The sequence below is a fragment of the Lynx rufus genome, unplaced genomic scaffold (assembly GCF_022079265.1).
Source record: "Lynx rufus isolate CCGP_SWC_20201006 ecotype Redwood Valley unplaced genomic scaffold, mLynRuf1.p SCAF_20, whole genome shotgun sequence".
Lineage (NCBI taxonomy): Eukaryota > Metazoa > Chordata > Mammalia > Carnivora > Felidae > Lynx > Lynx rufus.
The window spans coordinates 14,496,212-14,519,715 of NW_025814835.1; the positions used below are offsets into that span (position 1 = coordinate 14,496,212).

Consider the following 23,504-nt stretch of genomic DNA (forward strand, 5'->3'; position numbering starts at 1 on the left):
ACCAGCTCTTGCTCTGCACATCTGAAAAATATTTACATCTTGAATATCTAAAGGATCCTCTTGTAATGTAACCACGGTTTCTAGAACAATGAATGAGTGAGGACCCCACGGACTTGGGGCTTTACTGAGGCTGTAGAAACACTTGGCCACAATCTGGCAGAGCAACTATGGGGGAGAGGTAACCGGTCCGCCTTCTGCCCCTCAGCAGGTGCGTGGGGAGAAGGTTTAATAGGGTGTAGGCAATTTTCAGCAGCAACAATTCCAGTATGGTATTCCCCCCCTCCCCAAATTTTCTGTAAAATACTTTTAAAGAAGAGTTACATTTTGTATGTTGTAAGTTTGAATTGCAAAGTGCTAAAATATGGTTTTTAAAACCACGGTTTCTCAAGAAATAGCGTTTTAGAAAACTGTGTTCCAGCATAAATTAAGTAGCAGTTTCTGCAATTGCTTTTGATTTTTAAGTGATTTTATCTATTGAGAGAAAGGTTTTTGTCTTCAGGGTGACACGCAGTGCTACCTGCCACTGCCATAAAAAGTTGATCCAAGGGGCGCCTGGGTGGCGCAGTCGGTTAAGCGTCCGGCTTCAGCCAGGTCACGATCTCGCGGTCTGTGAGTTCGAGCCCCGCGTCGGGCTCTGGGCTGATGGCTCAGAGCCTGGAGCCTGTTTCCGATTCTGTGTCTCCCTCTCTCTCTGCCCCTCCCCCGTTCATGCTCTGTCTCTCTCTGTCCCAAAAATAAATAAACGTTGAAAAAAAAAATTTAAAAAAAAAAAAAAAAAAAAAAAAGTTGATCCAATTTCGTTTTTGTTTTTTTTTTTTTTAATCCGGCAGGATAGAAGTTATTCCTTGGATTAAGAAATAAATGAGAGCTCCACCCGCTTTTGAGGGGCAAGGGAAGGTGACTCAGACACACAAACCTGGTTCACATTTATGACAGCATCGTCCAAAACGCTCATAATGCCTCTCATGGGTACACGGAGGGGTGATCTGAAAAGTCACCTGCAAAGGAAATTGACACCAGGTAGAGATTTTGCACAAGTCCTTTCTGGATACAGCAAAAAGTGAATCACCAAATTCCATTTCTGACAAGCCTAGGAAAACACCATCAACAGTCCTGAAACTGCTCTTTGTGATACCGCCTCCCTGCAATGCCACTTCCCTATATTCCCCACTACGAATGTACGAAACCAGTCGGCACTGGCGTTAAAACCCATTTAAGCATTTAAAAATATTCCAGTTCTGCTCATGGTAATATGATGGATTACGGTCACATGGTGGACAGATACACGCTCAGCAACTTTGGTCATAAAACCGTAGAACATAAGGAGGCCCCTTAATATACATATTGTCCACAAGGGATGTCAAATTTGGTCTTACAGACTTTCTCTGAGTTTTTTTAAGCTTATTTATTTTGAGAGAGAGAGAGAGAGAGCACGCGCATGTGGGGCAGAGAGAGAGGAAGAGAGAGAGAATCCCAAGCAGGCTCCATACCATCAGCATAGAGCCCGATGCGGGGCTTGAACTCATGAACCATGAGATCATGGCCTGAGCGAAAATCAAGAGTCGGATGCCTAACCGACTGAGCCACCCAGGCAGCCCAGACATTCTCTGAGCTTTAAAAGATGTTTAGGGGCACCTGGGTGGCTCAGTTGGTTAAGCAACTGACTTCGGCTCAGGTCATGATCTCACAGTTCGTGGGTTCGAGCCCCGCATCGGGCTCTGTGCTGACAGCTCGGAGCCTGGAGCCTGCTTCGGATTCTGTGTCTCCCTCTCTCTGCCCCTCCCCCACGTGTGCTCTTCTCTGTCTCTCTCTCTCTCAAAAGTAAATAAAATGTAAAAAAAATTAAAAAAAAAAGATGTTTAATACTGCTTACCTCTTAGAATCGAAACACACGGAGAATTTTTTAAAGTGGGACAACAACGTGTTACAAGAACACTGCAGGGTTGGAGCTCTGGGTCCTGCGGCCTGCTGGCTGAGAGGATCCCCCCCCACCCCCGCCCCCCGCAACTGTCCGCTTAAGCTTTTTGAGCCTCTGTTTCCTTTCTGTACAATTCTAGATACAATTTCCAGATCTGCCCATCTACGTAAAACAAAACAAAAAGCCAAGTCCCCTGCAATCACTCAGAGATTCTTATCACTTTGCCACAGGAAAGCTCCTTCTGCATCAGCTTTCTCAGTGTGCAAGAAACACCACCACAGTCCTGTCGACAGGCAGGCAGGTCAGAAACAGAACGGTGTGGCACAACAGCTGGATTTGGCTCAAAAGTCACCAAAGGCTGCCCGCCTGCTGGGGCTCAGGGATCCGAAGTTACAAACCCTGCCCTCAAGGGGCTTATACACACCGGCGTGCGTCCCCCGCAGAGGCAGATCCTGCCTCAGCCTGAGAAGGCCAGGGAGGGTGTCCTAAGGACTCTGATAAGTGAGCTCAGTCTTACAGGATACGTAGAGATGGGCCAGATGAGAGAAAAGGAACTGGCAGGGGGAGGTAGGGAGAGGGAGGAAGGGAGAGAACTTAGAACAGTTCCGAGGCCTAAAATGGCGCATGGGGTCAGGGTGGCGAGGGAGGCCATCAGCAGAGTGGTGGGGGACAGCAATGACTGAGCCCCCCCGCAGAGGGCGTCATCTGCATATTAAAGAGCCTGGTTGGAAGGTGTGGAAATAGCAGCTTAGAAGAAGCCCAGCATTCTCAAAATACCTCAGTTATGGAAGGAAGTTTTATGAAGAAGGCACCACAGCCAGAAAACCCGAGGCTAGCTGAGTGGGGGTGGGGGGGACGCAGCCAATGCGGCCCTCTCCGGCCTCCCGCGGGCCAGACACAGGGCTTCCGGGAGGGAGGGGGCAGGGAGGGCTACTTTGAGGTCGATGAGAACGCTGAATGTGTTCCTGGGGTCACGTGTGCCAGGGAGGCTGTATGTGGACTAAGCCCAGACAACCCTTCCCGGGGACTTGGGACCCTGCAAGCTGGATGGTCCCCGCGAGCTGGTGCGGGGTAGGGCTTAAGGGCCGAGCGGCGAGCCCGGTGGAAACCAGGAAGGGTGACCTAACAGAAACCATCCCTCCATTCCGTTCTCTCTTTTTGTTGTAATGGGAATCCGTTCCCCCGGAGGCAGCCCTGGTCTGCGACTGGCAAGGCAACAGATGCACGTGGAAGACGAACAGGAGAGAACCGGCAAAGCTGAGTGTGGTCAATGCAACTTCTCCCAACTAGGACTCATCTGAGCCTAATGATTATGCGAACACTCCTGCCTTACTGATGACAAAGGCAAACAAGAGAAACATGTGGTCAGGCCTCATTTCAGATAGTAAAGGTTATCAATTGCTTCTGACCCAGACGAAAGCTGCAGCAGTCTCTGGAAGATAAGCATAGGCTTTATGTTACCCACAGAGAGGTTCTTTTTAGGGGAATTTGGTAAAAGGTCTACCCCTGAAGCAGCTGCTTAGCACACTGTCAGGCTGCGTCCTGGGTTCCAAAGCCTGGTTCCTGTTGAGCACCAGCTGACGTGAACATGTGGACAATTCGTTTGCCCACCCAGGAGTGTGGCTGTGACTCACTCCGCCCATCCATTTTCGAGCCCAGGGATTTCACACCTTCTGGCAAAAAAGGGCCAAGTCACTGATTCCAGAGGTGACCAGATGTCCCAGCTCCTCAACAGACAATTCTTTCGAATTCATTTCTCTCTCCTAAGCTGACTGTGACTTTACACCCGAACGTTGTCTTCTTTTTTAAAAATCAATCGGGGCGCCTGGGTGGCGCAGTCGGTTAAGCGTCCGACTTCAGCCAGGTCACGATCTCGCAGTCCGTGAGTTTGAGCCCCGCGTCAGGCTCTGGGCTGATGGCTCAGAGCCTGGAGCCTGTTTCCGATTCTGTGTCTCCCTCTCTCTCTGCCCCTCCCCTGTTCATGATCTGTCTCTCTCTGTCCCAAAAATAAATAAACGTTGAAAAAAAAAATTAAAAAAAAATCAATATATAACTCACATAAAACTCACCCCTTGAGAGGGTACAGTTCAGTGGGTTTTAGTATATTCACAAAGCGGTGCAACCACCATGGCCATATAATTCTAGAACATCTTCATCACCCCCAAACCGACATATCTACTTGACAGAGCTATAGCATTACAGATCTTTTAAGCAGCAGCGGCAACAATTTTGCTACTGGAAGATTTGCCACGGTGAGGCAGGCAATTAGGGCATTAATCTAATTCGAGGCACAGCTTACAACGCTATTTGGTTCTTTAGGCACGTTATATGCTCTGCAGGATGCCTTCAAACCTTCAAAATGGAATATATATACAACCTAAAAGGCTACCTATACGTACATGTAAGGAAATATGGCTTGCAGGTAAATAAAAGGAATCTGGAAAATTTTCTTTAGGGTGCCTGCACACTCAGGAGAAGGCAAGCCATGCCTTTGTCCTTTTTGCTCCTCCATCCTGGCTGTCTCTGCCAACCTTCTTTGCCTCCACTTGCAGAGATGCAGCTGTAGGACGAACCCTCTTGCTACAGGCCTGAGCGGCTCCCTGACCTCACACGCAGCACGTGGAGCCGGCCGTGTGTCGGCCTCGCTCGGATCCCGTGCTCCACTCCCAGGACGGGTTCCAGGGCTGTTCTCCCGGCTGCAGTACCTGGGTTGGTAACTATTAGGAAATCCACCGGCCTGTCTTGCTTCTGCTGGTCCCCTGGGGACCTGTCTCACGATGCTGCAGGCCAGGCTCGCTCCACCTGCCTGTGCCCCCAGCTTCCAAGTCCCTGAGTCCTGCCCGCCTAGCTTGGTCTCCACTTAGCCTGCGCCCCCTCTCCTTTATGCCCGGAGCTCTCTTATGCCAGTCTCCTCCTGCCTGCATGTCTTGCCAAGTACATCCTTTGAAAGCCATTTTTTGGTGTGAATGCATGGATGCCCCCCAGTCTCTCTTAGTCCGATCCCTCCTTTTGCCTAAGGATTGTAGGTGTGGTTTTTTTTAAATCTATTTTTGAGAGGGAGAGAGAGAGAGAGAGAGAGAGAAAGAGAATCCCCACGCAGGCTCTGTGCTGACACGGGGCTCGATCCCACAAACCAGGAGATCATGACCTGAGCTGAAATCAAGATCAGATGCCCAAACAACAGAGCCACCCAGGCACCCCCTTCCTACAGATCACAGCTCTCAGGTCTACCATCTCACCAGCACCCAGGCTGGGGTGAGCGCCCAGGCTCCTGGAGCCCCTGCTGGTCCTCAGGCTTTCCTTCCAGCTGCTCAGAATTTGGGCCTAACTCCATCCTCCAAGGCCGAGCTCTCGGTGGTTGTGAGGTGGCTATTATTGTTGGTAGTGATCCTAGTAAGGCAGGAATTTGATAAAAAGCCATTCCCGCTCAAATGTTACAAAAGCACAGTCACTTGGGGAGTAGGGGAAGTTAGCAGAAGGGGTGATGTGTTAACCCTGCAGTCTCCTTTCTTTGCTCAAGATGCAACAGCAAAAGGCCGTTGGCAACTGCATCGAGACACGCACGACCTGTTAGTTATCTAGATCTTTTTGTTCCAGAACTCCTTTATGATTGGCTTGTTTCCTGCTGAAACAATAGAGCTTTTGAGCCATAGCTGTTTTCATGAAACAAAGCAGCACCACTTTTTGACTTTCCAGTTATTAAATAAAGAATACAGTGACATGATACAAAACTCAAAAGTAACCACAGGCTTTGGGGGAAGTCTCCCTGTCACTTCTCCCGGCAGGTGCCAGCACCGCCCGTCCCCTGCTGCATCCCCCTTGCAGGTGTGAAGGGAGAACTGACCTGTGATCCACTGGGGACACCTATCCACATCCACAGAACAGGTGCCCTGGAGGCCAGCTTGGGGTCAGGCCTGTCAGCAGCATTTGTGTTTTGGGGAATACGATGGTACTTACAAGTCTTATTTAAAAACAAACAAAAAAAAAGCCATGTATCGACAGGGTTCTACTACAGTTCTTTTTTAAAATATATATTTTTAAATGTTTATTTATTTTTGAGAGACAGAGCGTGAGCAGGGGAGGAGCAGAGAGAAGCAGACACAGGAGCCGAAGCACCAGGAACCGTGACACCATGAGCTGAGCCGAAGTCAGACGCTTAACCCGCTGAGCCAGCCAGGCGCCCCTCTACTATAGCTCTTAATAAACTACAAAAATGATGTTTGACCCACAGGTTTATATCAACTAGCCTTTGTTTTCTAAAAGACTTTCCCCAGATTGATAAGGAACACTGGAGTCTGTTTATAGCAAATATGCTTTGCCAACCCCCCCCCCCCACATAGATTCCTTGGAAAGCCCTAGAAAGAGGAGTTAAAATGGCGAGACGATACATTTAACTTACTGGCCTTCTGTTGCTTTACTCTCTTGTATGTTTTGTGTCGTGTGTATATTTTTTTCTCAGGGCACACAGGCTGTTTATTTTAACAGATGACGAACTCGCCCGGAATAAGCGTGTCCACAGCCGGAGCAAGGCTTTGTGAGGCACGAGGAAGATGATAAATTGGACATCAAGTTTCTCTTTACAAAGCTGCATGGATTTATCTCCCAATGCAAAGCCACGTTGGATCTAATTCTGAAAAACCCTAAGCCGAGGAAAGATAACACCTTTGCCGGTGGAGCTACAGAGACCGGTGGGTCTATATTTAGATCCCGTAGGGAAGGTTGACTTAAATATTTATTTTTTGTGCTGTTAAGCAACCCAATTGTAGTGAAAGTCATTATGGATACTAAAATTACTTGCTGGCTCTGCTGAAAATTCATACTGACATATAACAAAGCAGAAAGAAGCTTGGCCCCTTCTGTCAAATCAAGAGGAAAAGAACCCAACCCAGAAAAACAAACGAGGGATTTTCCATAGATTTTATTTTATAAAATATCATCCGTGACTATATTTGAGAAATTTGGTTATAATTTAAGTCAAGATAGTATCAAATTTCTGACTGTTACAGTCGAACTGAAAGACGTGGTTTGTGTTAAGAGAGAAACTATGAAATGTGAAAATTACACCTCACTTAATAGTCCTGCTGTCCTTGAGAAACAATATCCTAAAAGAAAGTCACTGTTGAAATTGCTCCTACTCAGAATAGAATACAAAGAGATTACTAGTCACCTGTGTCCCCCAGAACTAGGACTGTCTCACTCCAGGAAACTGTCTCTGAAGCCTTTGTTTCGAGAAACAAACGAACAACAAACAAAAGATGAGGCTCAACGGATCAGGGATCAGGGCGACTCAGCAAATTCTGCTGAGGGTCTTTTTTTCTGGGCTGGCTGAGAACCGCAGGCCGGAGAGATCTCAAGTGTCTCCCCTCACGGACACCCCAGTTAGTGTGTGAAAACCCCTTCAAATCGAGATGTTCTGGGGGACCTTTTCAGCTTTGCTCCTTTCTTAGCGCCTCTCCTCCAGGAGCTTCCAGATGCCGGTCTCTACTTTAGTCTTGAGTCATGTCTAGTGACAGAAAGCATCCTGCCCTCACGCTTCTTGGTTGCAAGTTCATAACTAGAAGTAGAAATGTCATAGGACTCATTGGTAGCTCAGAAGTCTGATAAGATAGGTCCCTACAGTAAAAAAGAAAAATGAATGACCAACTCAAATAAAGCCTGACATGCCATCATGCAGGAATTTAGCAGGACAGAGGGAGGGGCCAGGAGAACTCGGAAAGAGGTGAAACAGGAGGAAGGGCCTGGCCAGGCGGCACACTGGTTAGGGCAGTGGACTTCAGGGCAGGATTTTTTTCCCCAGTCCTCCAAATTCAGCTTCCAGTTTGGCTGGGATAGACGAATGCCTGACGTCGCTTTAGTAAAACCGTCTCCGTTTCTACAATTGGAGGACAAGGGAGAGGGCAATTCTAAGGCCTCAGTCTTCTCACCTGTAAAATGGGGCTAATAACTGCACTCCTCCCCCTGCAGTGAGGATCAGATGTGACCATTCACGTAAATCAGGTAGTCCTGGCAAGCAGCAATACTCATAAAAACTGAGACTCTGCTTCCTCACTTTGAAGCTAGAAGACCTCTCTAGCAAGCTGTGGGGGAATGAAGTGAGGGAACTGCATTATTCACTCAGCACAGTGGTGGACCCCTGGCCAGCGGTCAATGGTGGGGGGCAAACGCTCACGCGCACACCTGAGGATTAGTGAGCGTACATTACTTACATCAGATCATTCCCCGAGGGGGTAAAGGAAACACTGTCACTGGAAAGGGGAAAAAGGATGGCAAAGAAAGAGTGGGGACCTGCAGTAAGTTCTGGAGTCCTGACAGTTTCCCTGAGTGCACCTTCCCTGTTCACTTGTAACCTAGCTCTGGCCAGCTAGGGGCCAACCCAGCTCTGGGGATTGGGGGCGGGGTGGGGGGAGGAGTGTTTTTCATCAAAGAGGTTTATTTTTTTTTAAAGCATGTGTGATTTCACATAAAGAAGTGCTTTTCTCATGGGATTGAAATCGTGACAAACGGTCAGAGTCATTTCAGTGGTTTTCTGTCTGGGGGTTCAGTCCGTGACATAAGCCACTCTTGGGTGAGGGCAGAGACAGTTTACTCAGGGCGTCTGCTGATAAAGCGGCTGCTAGATCGTATCTGCCAGTGACTGTTGTTAACTAGGACATAACTGAGTTCTGACCAAATGCCCTTCTAGACGTTTTCATTGTAGATAAACTTGATAGAAATTCAAGCCTACAGGTGTGCAGAGTAATAGACTCCTTTTTCTTTTGTTCAAACCAAAGCTTCACATTTCATACTTCAGAACAGGACACAGGCACCTATAAAGATCGCATGTTGTAAAAGCACACAGAGAACAAAGGGGCGGCTTTTGGAGAATCCCCCATGCACCCAAGAGATCACCTAGCATACTCCCCTCGCTGGGGAGACCCCGAGCTATGGCACACACCAAGGACTTGGAGACACCGTTAAATCAGCCAGGTATGTGGCCCAAGTCATAATGCAAGTAGATTCAGAGAATCAGAGGGTTTAAACAGAAAACACCCTGAGTGTTTAAAATATAATCCACTGGGGCACCTGGGTGGCTCAGTTGGTTAAGCGTCCGACTCTTGGTTTCAGCTCCGGTCGTGATCTCATGGTTCGTGGGCTTGAGCCCTACGTTGGGTTCTGCACTGACAGCACAGAAACTGCCTGGGATTCTCTCTCTGCCCCTGCCCCTCCCTGATCTTGCTCTCAAAATAAACAAGCTTAAAAAAAAAATAAAATATAATTCATTTCACAGATGTATATCTTACACACAGCTCTTGAAGAAAAAAAGATCTGTTATGGTGCCTGGGTGGCTCAGTCGGCTAAGCATCTGACTTTTGATCTCGGCTCAAGTCACTACGTCTAGGTTCGTGGGTTTGAGCCCTGCAGCAGGTTCTGCGCTCTTAGCACAGAACCTGCTTGGGATTCTCTCTTTCCTTCTCTCTCTGCAATCAATCAATCAATCAATTCTCTCCCTCTGCCCTCAATAAATGATTTCTCTCCCTCCTTCTCTCTCTGCCCCTCCCCCGCTTGCATATACTTTCTCTTTCTCAAAATAAATAAATAAATGTCACAGACTACGAGTCTGGGTTCTGTCCAGCAAGAGAGTGGACGCAGAATTGAATACAAAAGACTAATGTCCAGGAGGAGACCAGAACCCCAGACAACGCTTTTGTCTCCGTATTTATCGAGCTCATAAGACATTACCCATGTGGTGAACGTGAAGAAAACAAGATCTTACACACGTGAACGTGGAGCAAACAATCAGACAAGAATCATCAACTTGTGCGTGTAAGAAGCAAAGGGTCTGGGGGCAAGTGGAGTTTGTGACAGATTGGCGTCAGATGTTAAGTAATTTTCTGCAGGTGATAAAACCAGTTACTCGTGATCCCATTACACTACCTCGCTAGCTCACCTTGGGTGCTATTGCCCCACGGTGGCGGCTTTCCACCCTAAGCTTTTTTCGAACCCACTTATGTAAGTAGAACCTATTCCTCCACAAATAAACTTTAAAACATTTTTAAAAAAGAAAAAACACCTGCTATAAACGAGGCTCAAGTAGTCTCTGATTAACAGGAAAAAATGTGTCTAGTTTGTTTCAGAGATTGTGAAGGAAGTCACGATGGTCACAAATACTCTGCTAACTGACCTGCTGCTGAAGGGTCTGGGGCATTCTAAAATGCATTTAATGAATATGCTTCCAGTGACAAAGAGGAGGGAAAACGCCAACTCGAAGGGCATTCATCACAGCTGGTCAACTCCTACCGGCTCACGGAAAATCACAAATATGAAATCAACCCCCTCCCCACGTGCAGACTACCTTCCATAAAGGGGTTGTGATTCATTTACTCACTGTGCAAATAAAAACTAAGGACACTCCCTCCTTTGCCTGTCATTCCTCAAGCTCATGACCAGCAGACACATTCTGCTCCAGTCTAGGGTTTAATGACAGGCAGCATCTATCTCTTTAAAAGCTCTATCATCACACTTTCAAAGCTGTCTGTACTGAGCCCTCACGTACCTGGGCAAGGGGTTGGCTTGGTGCCAGACTAAAGAAATTAGCCCATCCCTGGCCTCTCAAAGCGTTTAGCACTGGATACAGGCACAGAGAGAGAGGAAAGACGACTGTAACAGAGACCCACACAGCGGTTCAGGAACTGGTGCATGTATTGGAAAAAGCCAAGTCCCATTAAGCTCCTGGATATGGCCCTCACTGGCAAGGAAAGAGCGAGAACGTGGGCCCAGCTCTTGGACTGGGAAGCAATCACAGAGGGAGGCGCACAAAGCCGTGCAGGGAGAGGTGAGGGGCAGAGACAGAGCAGGGTGACAAGAAGGCAGGTGCTTGGACAGGTGGAGGGACAGAGAAGAGGGAGCAGGGAGGTCCTGGGGAGAAAGAGTGCGTCCTTGCTTATAGTCCACACAAGACAATAAATAAACATAAAGTGAAATCTGGTTGTAATGGGTGTGACGGAAGAAATAAAACAGGGTAAGCTATAACGGGCTCAGAAGGGCACCCTCTGGTAAGACGACATTCAGTGGAGACCTGGATAAAGTGAAGGAACAAGCCAAGTTCACAGCGAGTATCAGGAGGAGGACTATTCCCAGGTGGACGTAAGGAGCAGGGAGCATTTGCAAAACCCGAGAGTGTGCAAGGCTTGATCAGGAAGAGCAGGAAGGTCCATGTGACTAATGCAGTGAGGGAGGACAGCACAGGAAGTCACACAACTGATTCCAGAATCATCCGGATCGTGAGTTAGTACATCCCTGCAGCACCCAGACTGTGTGGTGCTGACTTCAGGTTCACCTGGGACGTTGACTTAACACCATCAAAGGTTAAATAATTAGCACTTCATGCTATTTTCATTACTAGGCAGGCCTTACAACATCTGCCATAGTTCTATTTTACTTATTTTATTAAAAAAAATTTTTTTTAATGTTTATATTTGAGAGAAAGCAAGCGAGCCGGGGAGGGGTAGAGAGAGAGAAAGAGAGAAAGGGAGACACAAAATTGGAAGCAGACTCCAGGCTCTGAGTGGTCAGCACAGAGCCCGAAGTGGGGCTCGAACCCACGAACTGTGAGATCATGACCTGAGCGGAAACCAAGAGGCGAACGCTCAACTGACTGAGCCACCCAGGCGCCCCATCATCTGCCCTAAGAGTTAAAAAAAAAAAAAATTTTTTTTAATTTTTAATTGTGATAAAATAACATCAAATTTACAATCTTAAACATTTTGCCATAAGATTTTTTTAGGAATAGATATTACGCACAGAAAAAAAATCTGACTGACGTCAGGTTTGATTAAAAAACACCTTAAAAACATAGACTCGGGCGCCTGGGTGGCACAGTCAGCTAAGCGTCCGCCTCTTGATTTCGGTTCAGGTCATGACCTCAAGGGTCCTGAGTTTGAGCCCCGAAGCAGGCTCTGCGCTGACAGCGAGGAGTCTGCTTGGGATTCTCTCTCTCTCCCTCTCTCTCTCTCTCTCTCTCTCTCAAAAATAAATAAATAAAAGTAACTTCTCTCTTGACGCCATTTTGACTTAGCAAGCCTTGAACTGACCTGATGGGCGATCTTGGCAGTTGCTTTGTGTGGACCCTGCAGCACCTTCCCCTGACCACCTTGGCTCCAGGTGTGCTCCTTAAGGAAAACCAGGAGGCCGCACTTACTCAGAAGGGGCCTATCAAAGGTGCATTGATTTTTGCTCCACCCTCTTTCTTACTTTCCTCACAATACACTCATTATCTCTGCTCTTTGAAAAGAAAACATGTGGCCCTGGGGAAAATGAAGAAATAACCTTGCATTTCAAAACCTTAATTGCAAGTGTCTTTGTCTTCCAGACAGATAAAGAGGGAGACAAGTTTGCAGCTGTGGGCTACTTGAAAGGAAAGTGCCAGGACGGTTTGTTTCCTAAACACAGTAATTAGGATGGCTTTGACTCCTTATGGTATCACCCAACAGGCCCCAGTGAATGCTCCTTTATTCTCCCAGTTAAGGTCTTTCTTTCCTTCCTTCTTTCCTTTTCTTTTTGTTTCTTTTCCTTCCCTTTTCTCTTTCTTCTTTCTTTCCTTTCTTCCCTTCCTCTCGCCCTTCCTGAATCTTTTTTTTTTTTAACTTGTATTCATATGAGATGAGAACTACTTTTTCTTCTTTCCTGTACTAAAAGGCAGTGACCCCTGCAAATCCAAGAGCATTTGCAGGTCTGCTGGAGGCCAAGGCGCTTTCTAGGCCCTGCCTTCACTCTGGGAATGCACCAAGCTTATAAGGTCACTAGCCCCCACAGTGGCCAGAGAAACTGCCCCTGGCCCTCGGAGTGAAGTCCACTTCACTTCTCGAATGTGCACAGAATCACCTGGAGGTCTTATGAAAACGCAGCGTCTGATTCAGTAGGTCTGGGGCAGGCCCCAAGAGTCTGCATTTCTAACAGGCTTCCAGGTGATTGCCGCTGGTCTTGGGGTAGCGAGGTCAGAGATTACATTACAGACCCAGAGCCAGAACACTGTCACTTCCCCGAGCACTGCACGATCCTTCTGTCTGTATAATGGATGTTGAGAACCACTTCTCCCATTGCTGGATACAGACGCCATTTATCCTGAATGGGAGTGAAGGAAGAATTGGCCATTATAAAACACCTAGTGTGTGCCAGGTATTATGCGAGAGGCTTTACTTTCCTTAACGTCCTGCATCCTCAAGGTCTATGCAGTGGTCTGCTGTACGGTTAGTGGTGAGCAGGCTGGACCAGCGCTAGGCGTGTAGCAAATGCTCAAATTCTTGTTAAATCGATGAATACTTTACCTGGACCATTGTGATCTCATAACTTACTTTACAGAAGATACAGTTTTCTACTAGTTCTGGATCAAATTTGAACTCCCAAGCTTGGGCTTGGAAGGGTTCCACCAATTTGGCAAAAATTAGAGATAATGGGGGCGGGGGAGGGGGTTGCAAATGAGATTAGAAATCTCTTCTCCAGGGTGCCTGGGTGGCTCAGTCCGTTAAGCGTCGGACTTCAGCTTAGGTTATGATCTCATGGTTTATGAGTTTGAGTCCCACATCGGCTGAGCGGGAGTCCTGCCTTGCGTAAAACAAGAGCCCTACTTTGGGTAAGCCCAGCTTCTCTCTCTCTCTGCACCGTACTCACTCGTGCCCCGCCTCCCACTGACTCTCTCTCTCTCTCTCTCTCACACACACACACAACCAACAAAAACCCAAAAACTCAGGCTCAAATTCTTTTTTTAAAAAATTTGTTTTAAATGTTTATTTATTTTTGAGAGAGGGAGCAGGGGAGGGGCAGAGAAAAAGGGACGCACAGAACCCAAAGCAGGCTCCGGGCTCTGAGCTGTCAGCACAGAGCCCAATGTGGGGCTTGAACCCACGAACCATGAGGTCATGACCTGAGCCGAAGTCGGACGTTTAACGAGCTGAACCACCCAGGTGGCCCTCAAATTCTCTTTTCTAATAGGGACAGAACACAGATCTGCCCAACCCGCACACATACAGCTGCTCCTGCCTCCTGCCCGTCACCAACGCCCGGGAACAGAGTGCCTCTCACCCCGGAAGAGCCCTCCGTGAGGTCACTGGAGATTTGCTCCCCAGGCGGAGCAGCTGGACCTCATCACCTCTGCATTCCCAGGCCCGCGAGGACTGCTCTGCACAGTTCAGGCGACAACCGATCAGTTGTACATTCTGATGGTTTGCTCATTTGTAGTCTTACCCATAAGTATGACCTTAACGGCCTGATCACAGGGACCCCAAGTGGGCCATAGAAAACCTGAGCTCATCGGAAGGGGGCAATTTTTTTATGATTTCATTAAAGACATTTCTAAACCTTGTAACTATTAGAAATGAATGGGTTAACATTTAAGACCGATTCCGGTTGTGTTCCCACTGAATTTAATTGCCCCTGTGTCTTACGCTCCATTGTCACAGGCTTGGGGTCTATTTCTAGGTTTCTTGCTATTGTGCATTAGTAATATGTGTTATTACCCACCCAAACCCCACTGGAGGCTCCCTCTCTCACTCCAGGGGAAATCTCAAGCCCTGACAATGACCAGAGGCTATGTGCGTTCTGACCCTCTTTCTTTTTGGAACTTTTCTCCCACTACTTAGTGCAGTGAGTCGTAAGGCATTGAAAAACAATTGTTGGGAATAGGAAGGATTTAGACTTGTGCCATGGTAGACACATCCAAATTTGGGGCAAGAGAGGAGTCCCCAAATTCACTGTGATCATAGTAATACTAAGACACACAGAGCCTTTAAAAATATAACAGAACTGGGGCGCCTGGGTGGTTCAGTCGGTTAAGCGTCCGACTTCGGCTCAGGTCATGATCTCACGGTCCAGTCCAGGAGTTCGAGCCCCGCGTCCGGCTGTGTGCTCTCAGAGCCTGGAGCCTGCTTCCGATTCTGTGTCTCCCTCTCTCTCTCTCCCTCCCTCACTCACACTGTCTCTCTCAAAAATAAACAGACATTAAAAATTTTTGAAAAAATGTAACAGAACTACATTTAACCTACCTTTAGCCCATCTTGTCTCCACCCCCACCCCAACCAGGATAGAGCCGAGCAGGTGGCAGGGAGGTGGGGGGTGGGGGACACACACAGGACCGTGGGGTGTCCTAGCAGGAGCAGGGCTATCGCACAGCTTATTTCTGCTGGGGGAGCACGGAGGAGGCAGAGATGCCTTTGCCTCAGGAAATGACAGAGGTGATTCAATCCATCACATTTCTTCTCCTCCTGAGTCAGGGATCACTGGCCCACAGACCCTGTGCTATGTGCTCTGGGTGCCTGTTTAAACTTTACTGGCCTTAAAGTCACAGCATTTTTCTTTTTGCATAATAACAGTAAGAGAAAGCCCACACGAGCGTGCACCCTTGGTCACAACTGCAGACTGGTTACAGGATTTCTGATACACTAAAAAGCTTGCTTCTGTCCCCCCCCCCTGCCCCCCCCCGCTCCTAAACCGCCTTGCTCTGGTCCCCACCCTGCCATGCAGACTGTATGAGCAGCTCCCCGGAGGGGGTAAGGCCATGCCCTTGGAGAGGACTCTTGGGAGGAGCTCCAGCACCAACACTAATGAACTGTGCCACTTGGGCCTCTCTGGGCCTCATTTTCCCCACCGTCCTGGCCAAAGTGGACTGAGGATTAGAGATAATCTAAGGGCGCCTGGGTGGCTCAGTCGGTGAAGCATCCACTCTTGATTTCGGCTCAGGTCATGATCTCACGGTTCGTAGGCTCGATCCCCGCGTCGGGCTCTCGGCTGAGCGTGGAGTCTATTTGGGATTCTATCCTCTCTTTCTCTCTCTGTCCCTCCCCTGCTCTCTCTCACTCTCTCAAAAATAAATAAATAAACATTAAAAAAAAAACAAGAGAGATAATCTATGTAAAGCACCCAGCACCTGTCTCACAAGAGGCATCCCATCCCCAGCTCACAAGAGGGATTCAACAAATGGCAGGTGTTTTTAACGTACTCGGTCACAAACTATGAATTTAGAGCCGAGCTCAAAACCTTTTTACTGGATCCCCTGGTCTGTTAACAGCGGTTCTCAACCTTACGCTGCCATCGGAATGCCCTGGGGAAGTTGTTAAACTGGATTGCTGGGCCCTACCTCCAGAATTTCCAACTCCGTAGACACTGGGTAGGGCCTGAGGATGTGCATTTCTTTTTTTTTTTTTTTTAATGTGTATTTAGTTTTGAGACAGAGAGAGACAGAGCATGAACGGGGGAGGGTCAGAGAGAGAGGGAGACACAGAATCCAAAACAGGCTCCAGGCTCTGAGCTATCAGCACAGAGCCCGACGCGGGGCTCGAACTCACGAACTGTGAGATCATGACCTGAGCCGAAGTCGGACGCTCAACCGACTGAGCCACCCAGGCGCCCCGAGGATGTGCATTTCTAATCAAGTTCCCAGGTCGTGCAGATGCTGGGTCCAGGGGCCACACTCTCCACAGGGCAGAGTCCCAGCTCCTGATGTTTGTTCACACAGCCCCTCCACCCCTCAAGGTGGTCTCTTATCCTTTCCTGGTGTCTCCGGCCAGCCCTGGACTCCAGACGTCAGGACTGGATTCAATTTTTCCAGGTTTGCTCTGCTTGTCCCCACCGCTGCCCCTTCCCCTGCTGTCTGCCCTCGGAGTCATCTCTGCCTTTCCAGGACCAGGTCATGCAGCACCTGCTCGGCTCTCCACTCGGCTCCCTCCGCCCCGCCCTGTGCCCCTGGACATCTCGCCCTTCCTCTTTGGTAGACCTTTAGACCCTCGTGGCTCCAAGGGGTGCCAGGCTGTCTTATCTTCCCTACTAGACAGGGAGCCTTCCTGGTCACAGGCGGTGTGGCAGAAGTCTGACGGGGTCTTCTGGCCTCTTGTTCGTTTGTGGTTTTTGCCAGTAAGTACAAAATCAGGATCCACTGAATTGAAAGGAAAAAAGGCTGACAGAGAGGTTAAAGGAACCAGCATGAATAACTCTGGGCAGAGGGAAGTTGCGGGTAACAATCTTCAACAATGGAAACATTAAAATAAAGAACACTGACCAACTGATCTTTACCCCTATGAAAGAACAAATTTGAGGAAATGGGGTCAAATTGTGACATATTAGATTTAGGTCTGCTACAGGGAAGTTCCTGATATTGGGAATTATTAACTGGGGTAGCAGAGGCAGACGTGAATCTCTACTATGCTTTCCAATGGAAGAGGTTCTCCATGACCATAAAAAATTTCATACGGATCCTGCCTTTGTATCTTGGGTACAAAGTTGACAGGAGGGAAGGGCTCTTTACAGATTTCCTTTAACTGGATATGGGTCTGGCAGCTGTCTGTGCTACTTAAGGATACACTTTTGCTTTTGTAAGGATACACGTGACAAAGAGTAACTTTTTTTTTTTTTTTTTTTTAAATCAGTACCTTAGGGAAGCGGTTCGTTTTTGCATTTGGGGATGTCATGAGAACCCACACGTGCAAACACTGTGGTGTTTCCTGGGATTTATGCAATACCGCAGTCCTCTCTCCCCACTTGCCAGGTTTAACCATCGCATTCACGAAAAGTTAGAGGGTTTTTCTTCCTCATTTTTAATGGAAAGTCTTCAAATTTCTGGTAGCTGGAGGAAGTGGCTCTTGCACTCTCAACAGCGCACAGGAAATGTAATAAGTTATTATTACTCTGATAAACTGGAAGGCTAGTTTTTGCCGTCGGTTCTTCCTTCCACTTGGAAACCTGGCAGCTTTTGGACCTTGCTTGTGCCAGACGGGCCTCTGCGTCACCTGCTCTGCTAGATTTTGGGGGGGGGGTGGGCCGGAGGGAGCTGAGCAGAGAGAAAGGGAAACATTCCTCTTAGGCACTAGCAAGTCACCAGGAAACTGTGTTTTGTGCAAGCGAGAAGTGTTTGCTAAGCCATAGGTCCAAGGTAAACACTGCTTCTGTCTGGGGGCAGGTGACATATTTGAGGCCAGTGTGGGGAGACCGCGGGTCAGGTCGCACCTGCTTTAATGATGGACCCTCTGGGATCCCTGGCTGCTTCTCTCTCTTTAGTCCTGAGTTTTAGATTTGCCTACATCCTGAACTTCTGGTTCAAAGACACCTTTAGGACAGGATATGGTTCTAAATTCCAGAGCACACAGATTTCCTGTGGATCCTGGTGCCTTGGGCGCTCTTGGCTTGTTTACCTGTATGGGGTGTGAAGAACTTGGCTCCTCCTCACGATAAAATAATCCAGAGCAGCTGGGATTCAATAGCCTAAAATTCACCCTCTTTTATTGCTTGTTTAGGGGGGAAAAAAGCCTTTACTTGAACCTGAGACAGAAGTTTCCTTCATAAGCCGTGAGAAACACCATCCAAATGGTCAGCTCTTCTATTCTGACATCTATCACCTTGGGTTTTGTTTTGTTTTGGTTTTGGTTTTTTTAAGTAATAGGTCCGACCACATCCTTTGCCCCTGTATTGTGGGCACCTGGCACAACTCCGCTGACTCCGAAATCACTCCTGCACTTGGCTTCTCCTTTTTCTCGCCACTACACCGACCTGATTCAAGCCTTTGCTAGCTCTTCCCGAAACCAGGGCAGTGGCCTCCTTACTGCCCCCCCACCCACCCACCCAACACACACCCTTCCCCATAAGGCACGCATCTGATCATGACCCTCCCAGCCCACAATACAGCAAGATAGCATCTAAACTATTTTGCAGGCCTCAAGGCCCCTGAGTGCTGGTGCTGCCCTCCCCCCCCACGTGCCCTTGGAAATCCAGGGATGCCATCCTTTTACGAGTTCCCTGAAAACACTGCAGTCATGCCTCCTGGCCCCAACCACCCGTGGGTCCCCAGCCCAGACGCTGCCCTCTTGTCCCTCCTTCTGGGCTTTGGACAAACTGGGAGGAAAGGAAGGAGAGACTCTTTCAAGCAGGTTAAAGCACTCCTCGTCCTGGGCGCCCACCACACGTGGAAAATGCTCCCAGGAAACCGGTCTCCTCCTGTATGGTATCCTAAACGTCAGTGTGCCTCCCGAAGACAGGGGCTGGGGGGGGGGGTCTCTGTCCCCTCAGCCTGCTGTGGGGTGTCCCACACGCGGTAAGCACGGGCTCACTTTGTCGAAATAAATGAGTACAGGTTGTTTTCTTGCTCACGAGTGAGTTCCCTGTCCTGAATGCGGGAGCCCACAGACATCAAAGGCTGGAAGAGGAGGGGCCCACAAAACAAACACAGGTATCAAGTCATCAGCACACATCCACAAAGAATGTGCTTCAAACTGCGGACGGGGGTGCCAGCCCTTGACTTCGGAGACAGAGGGGAAGCCTGCCAGGGGCGCTTGGGCACGTCGGTCTCTCTGGCAGGAAACAGGCTGACAGCGTCTCTCAGAATGAGGACAGAGACATGGGGCTGTGTGTAATCTCACTCACCGCCCACTCGGGGCTCAACCTCAAAAGCTCACTAAGAACTTCAGAAGGACCAGGTCTTCTGCTTTGCTGAAGCCGGCCGTCTCAGTCTGGGTTTCTTTGGGCTCAGGGTTTTGGGGCAGAAAGGATGAAATGAGTGTCTAGCAGGGGATCCTATAGGAAGCCCACTCCCTGCAAGCAGAGGGAAACACAAAGAGAAAGTGGATGACTTGCGACCAACCAGGAGGAGTGCTGGGAAGGAAAATCACCTGCCGGGCAGAATGCTACCCAGGCCAGCTCGGGGTGCTCGCAGGTGAGGTCAGGCTGCTGTGTGCTCAGGCGGGGGTGCTCCCCTTGTGGGTGGGGCTCAGGATGCTGCAGGGACACAGGGCGGCCACCTGGTCGGGACGGTAGGTGCCCTTGTGGGCGAATCACCTGTAAAGCTGATGACCAGGGTGCAGACCCATCTCAGCGAAACAAAAACAAAAAACACACCAAGCCAAAAACAAACCAAAACAAGAGCGGCCTGGACAAAATTCCTAGTCCGTTGCACACATCGTGTGGGGAAAAAAACACTGATATTTTTTTCCCCTGTACTTCAAAAATAGGAAAATACAGTGAGGGAAATTTTAACACTGACATGACAGATAAAGTTCACACGGCGCCTTCTTACACACAACCCTCTCCGCAAAGGAGGCCTGGGTTTGGAAGTCCCCTTTCCATGGCCTCATAAAACACTGATTTATTGACCTTCAAAGATACACCTTTATTGTTTCAGTTTTCCTGGTGTAAGAATTGCTGGTAGATAACTGAAAAAGCAAGCTCATATTTCCTTATCAACCCAGAGAATGTGTTTATATTACAAATGTGTCACTTTGGGGGAAACAGCGGGAAGGAAACAGCAGGGGAGACATTTGAAACCCTTGCTATCAACAAAATGAACTAAAGACCACGGATCCACCAGGGTGTGCTTCTCCAAACAAAGTATTGCAATAGAGCCGAGGCCTCCCTCCAGGATGGGAGGGGGCCAGGAAGACAGCCGGGCAGGTGTATATCCTACAACACAGAGCTCCACTCGAGGGGATTTCCTCCGTGGGGTCTCCCCACAGGCTTTCCCAGGGCCCTGTGGCTTATCTGCTTCTGATCAGTCTACCTTACCACCTCACCAGGAGCCATACAAGAGTTATCTCAAAAACTATAATAAATGTTTCACGTCCTGTCTGTTGTTGGCTTTCCTGAATTAAGTGCTTCGTACCATCTGTAAAGTCATTAAAAAAAAAAAAAAAAGTGGTATGTTTTGTTTGTCTGTTTGTTTGTTTTTCCCTAAGATTCCTTTAGGCCTGAATCAGCCATGCCATTCTCTCGACTAGAAAGTTCTCCTTCCCCAGCTGCCTCTTGGAATCTGACCCTTCATTTCCTACCCATGCTGCAATGACTATGGCAGAAACCCCTTCCTCCAAAGCCCACCCTGATTGCTCGAGTTCTACTTGTTCAGTTCTTCCCTCCGCCCCCCTCTGCACTGCTTTATTATTATTACACGTTCACCCATCTAGTCCGCGGATTAGACTGTGGCCTGTGACACAGTTGCCTTCGTCCTGCTTCCCACTAGCACAGTGTTGTAGACCGTAAATGTTTGTTGGCCGGAATATGGATGAACCTGCCCTTAGATAACTGGAGACAAACATGGTTGTGTCTAATCAATTACCTGAAAACAGAGTTTCTCTTTAAAATTTTTTTTAAATGTTTATTTTTGAGAGAGAGAGAGACAGAGAGAGAGAGAGAGACCAAGCACAAGTGGGGGAGGGGCAGAGAGAGAGGGAGACACAGAATCCGAAGCAGGCTCCAGGCTCTGAGCTGTCAGCACAGAGCCCCATGCGGGGCTTGAACCCACGAACAGCGAGATCAGGACCTGAGCGGAAGTTGGACACTTACACCAACTGAACCACCCAGGCACCCAAAACAGGGAGTTTCTGTATTTCCTTACTTGGAATAAACAGTGGAACTATCAACATAAAAACACAAAAGGATTTTATCTGTGGGCAAATACTCTTCTTATGTCTGAAAACAAATTTCCTCACAAATATAGGCAGACAGAGAGATAATCACAGAAATGTTTTAAAGGGCAAAACTGTCAGCCTTCCAGGTACATTTAAAGCTGTTTAGCAGGGGCGCCTGGGTGGCTCAGTCGGTTAAGCATCCGACTTTGGCTCAGGTCATGATCTCGCGGTTTGTGGGTTCGAGCCCCGCGTCAGGCTCTGTGCTGACCGCTCAGAGCCTGGAGTCTGTTTCAGATTCTGTGTCTCCCTCTCTCTCTGCCCCTCCCCTGTTCATGCTCTGTCTCTCTCTGTCTCAAAAATAAATAAACATTAAAAAAAATTTTTTTTAAATAAATACATCTGTTTAGCATAATGTAAAGGAAAATAAATACTTGTACAAAAAGCGCTCCCTAGAAGCTGGTCTTGCCAGCGATTTACAAAGCCAATACCCCTTGCCTCTCACTAAGGAGTTCTTCAAGCCTCGCCCAGGATGTGATAACCAACCTCCACGGATCGCCAATACAACTCCTGGCTTTGAACAAATAGAATAGGTTGGCCAAAGAAGCACTCATTACACAAAATACCACACACCACAAGTGAACATACCACATTCTCGCCTGGGGAGGACACAGCAGCACGGCAGCTACCTTCGGCTGTCAGAGTTCATGGATCTCCACTGGCGAGACTGGCACAGACCTCTCTCATTTGATTACAACTGTCTCAGTGTCATTTGTTTCCTGTTTAGACGTGATTAAAAACTGCACGGAATTCAAGTGGCCAAAAGGGAAAGGGAGGGGAAATAGCACCTGTCGAAAGCTATCTCTGAAAAATAATTTTGTTTTGACAGCATTTGTTGTTCATATTGGAACCTACTGCGTTTTACGAATATACGTACATATACAGATTTTGCAATAGTAGTGTGAGATGCTTTTTTAATTTTTAAGTGTTTATTTAGTTTTAGGGGAGAGAGAGAGAGAGAGACAGAGACAGAGTGTGAGCAGGGGAGGGGCAGACAGAGAGACACACAGAATCAGAAACAGGCTCCAGGCTCTGAGCTGTCAGCACAGTGGCCCAGACTCAGGGCTCGAACTCAGGAACCGGGAGATCATGATCTAGGCCAATATCAGATGCTTAACCAACTGAGCCACCCAGGCGCCCCGTGAGATGCTTTTTTGAAACTGCACAGGTTTTTCTCAGGTGGCTAACTGTTCACTGGAGCCCTGGTCCTTTGGTTCAAGTAAGGTAGCACCCTGTCCAACCTGTTGAGCACTTCATTAAGCAACGCCTGACGTGCTTAAAATGAAAAAATTCCATTAGGTTTTTCCGCCTTCTTTTCCCTCAACTATCCTGAGACCCATACCCGTCGGAACGAAATGGAATGAACCTTCATGAGCGTCGTCTGCTCCAGCCTACAGCACACTCCTGTTATTTTTGTCAAGGCTTTCCCCCTAGGCTGGCTCCCCCGCCCCACCTTCTCTGGCCCCGAACACGGCTCTACAAGCGGCTGGCCTGTCTTCGCAGGGTTCTGGGCCATTCTGCAGACCCATGTTAACAGAACAGCCTCGGCCAACTGTAACAGAGAAGGGAAATCTGAAACTGCCCAAACCAAGAAAACCACTGCCATTTACCCTTCCCTCCGAGGCACTTCCAACTACGCAAGGTTTTTACAGAATTTGTGGTGCTGGGTTTGCCGCACCAGATAGCTCTCCACCAGGAGGACAGAAAATCAGTAACCAGCTTTATCCGCAACCGTCCTGGGTGGGGTGGGGAAGAAATCTCTGACCAAACCAGGCGGCGAACACCCCGCACCGCGCACTCTTCACGCTGAAGCCGGGAGGCCCTCCCAGGGCAAGGGCCCAAGGCCCCCGTGGGGAGCCCCAGGTGCATCCCGGGCTGGGGAGCCCCAGGAGGGCCGGCACCAGAGAGGATGACCACCGCCATCCCAACTCCTGCGCAACAGGCCTCAGCCTGGGGCTCCCCGGCAGGCTTGCGGCACCCCGTGTGCCTCGGTTCCTCCAAATGCAAACAGTATTCTGTCCTAACATCATCAAAGCGCTTCGGAGGACAAGTGATTCTCCGGTCATTCGGAGCCAGAACCCGACCTGGTGGCCCTTAAGCTGTCAGCGGGGAGGGTCGGAGGGGAGCACGAGACGTAAAAAACAAGGGAGCATAAAAAGGAAATCTTATGTCGGCTT

General features: G+C 48.6%; 1 protein-coding gene across 5 annotated transcripts in view; it reads right to left on the bottom strand.

Moving 5' to 3' along the window:
- The window catches only part of TNFRSF11A (TNF receptor superfamily member 11a), a 54,870-nt gene that overhangs the window by 30,684 nt on the left and 682 nt on the right, over window positions 1-23,504 (bottom strand). For 4 of the 5 annotated variants that reach the window (XM_047086195.1, XM_047086193.1, XM_047086197.1 and 1 more), the window contains exon 1: window positions 917-1,094. In XM_047086195.1, the coding sequence (XP_046942151.1) occupies window positions 917-1,079 (163 nt within the window). In that variant the 5' untranslated portion in view covers window positions 1,080-1,094. Of the gene's footprint in view, window positions 1-916; window positions 1,095-23,504 lie in introns of those variants that run through there. The other variant, XM_047086194.1, reaches the window with a different exon arrangement.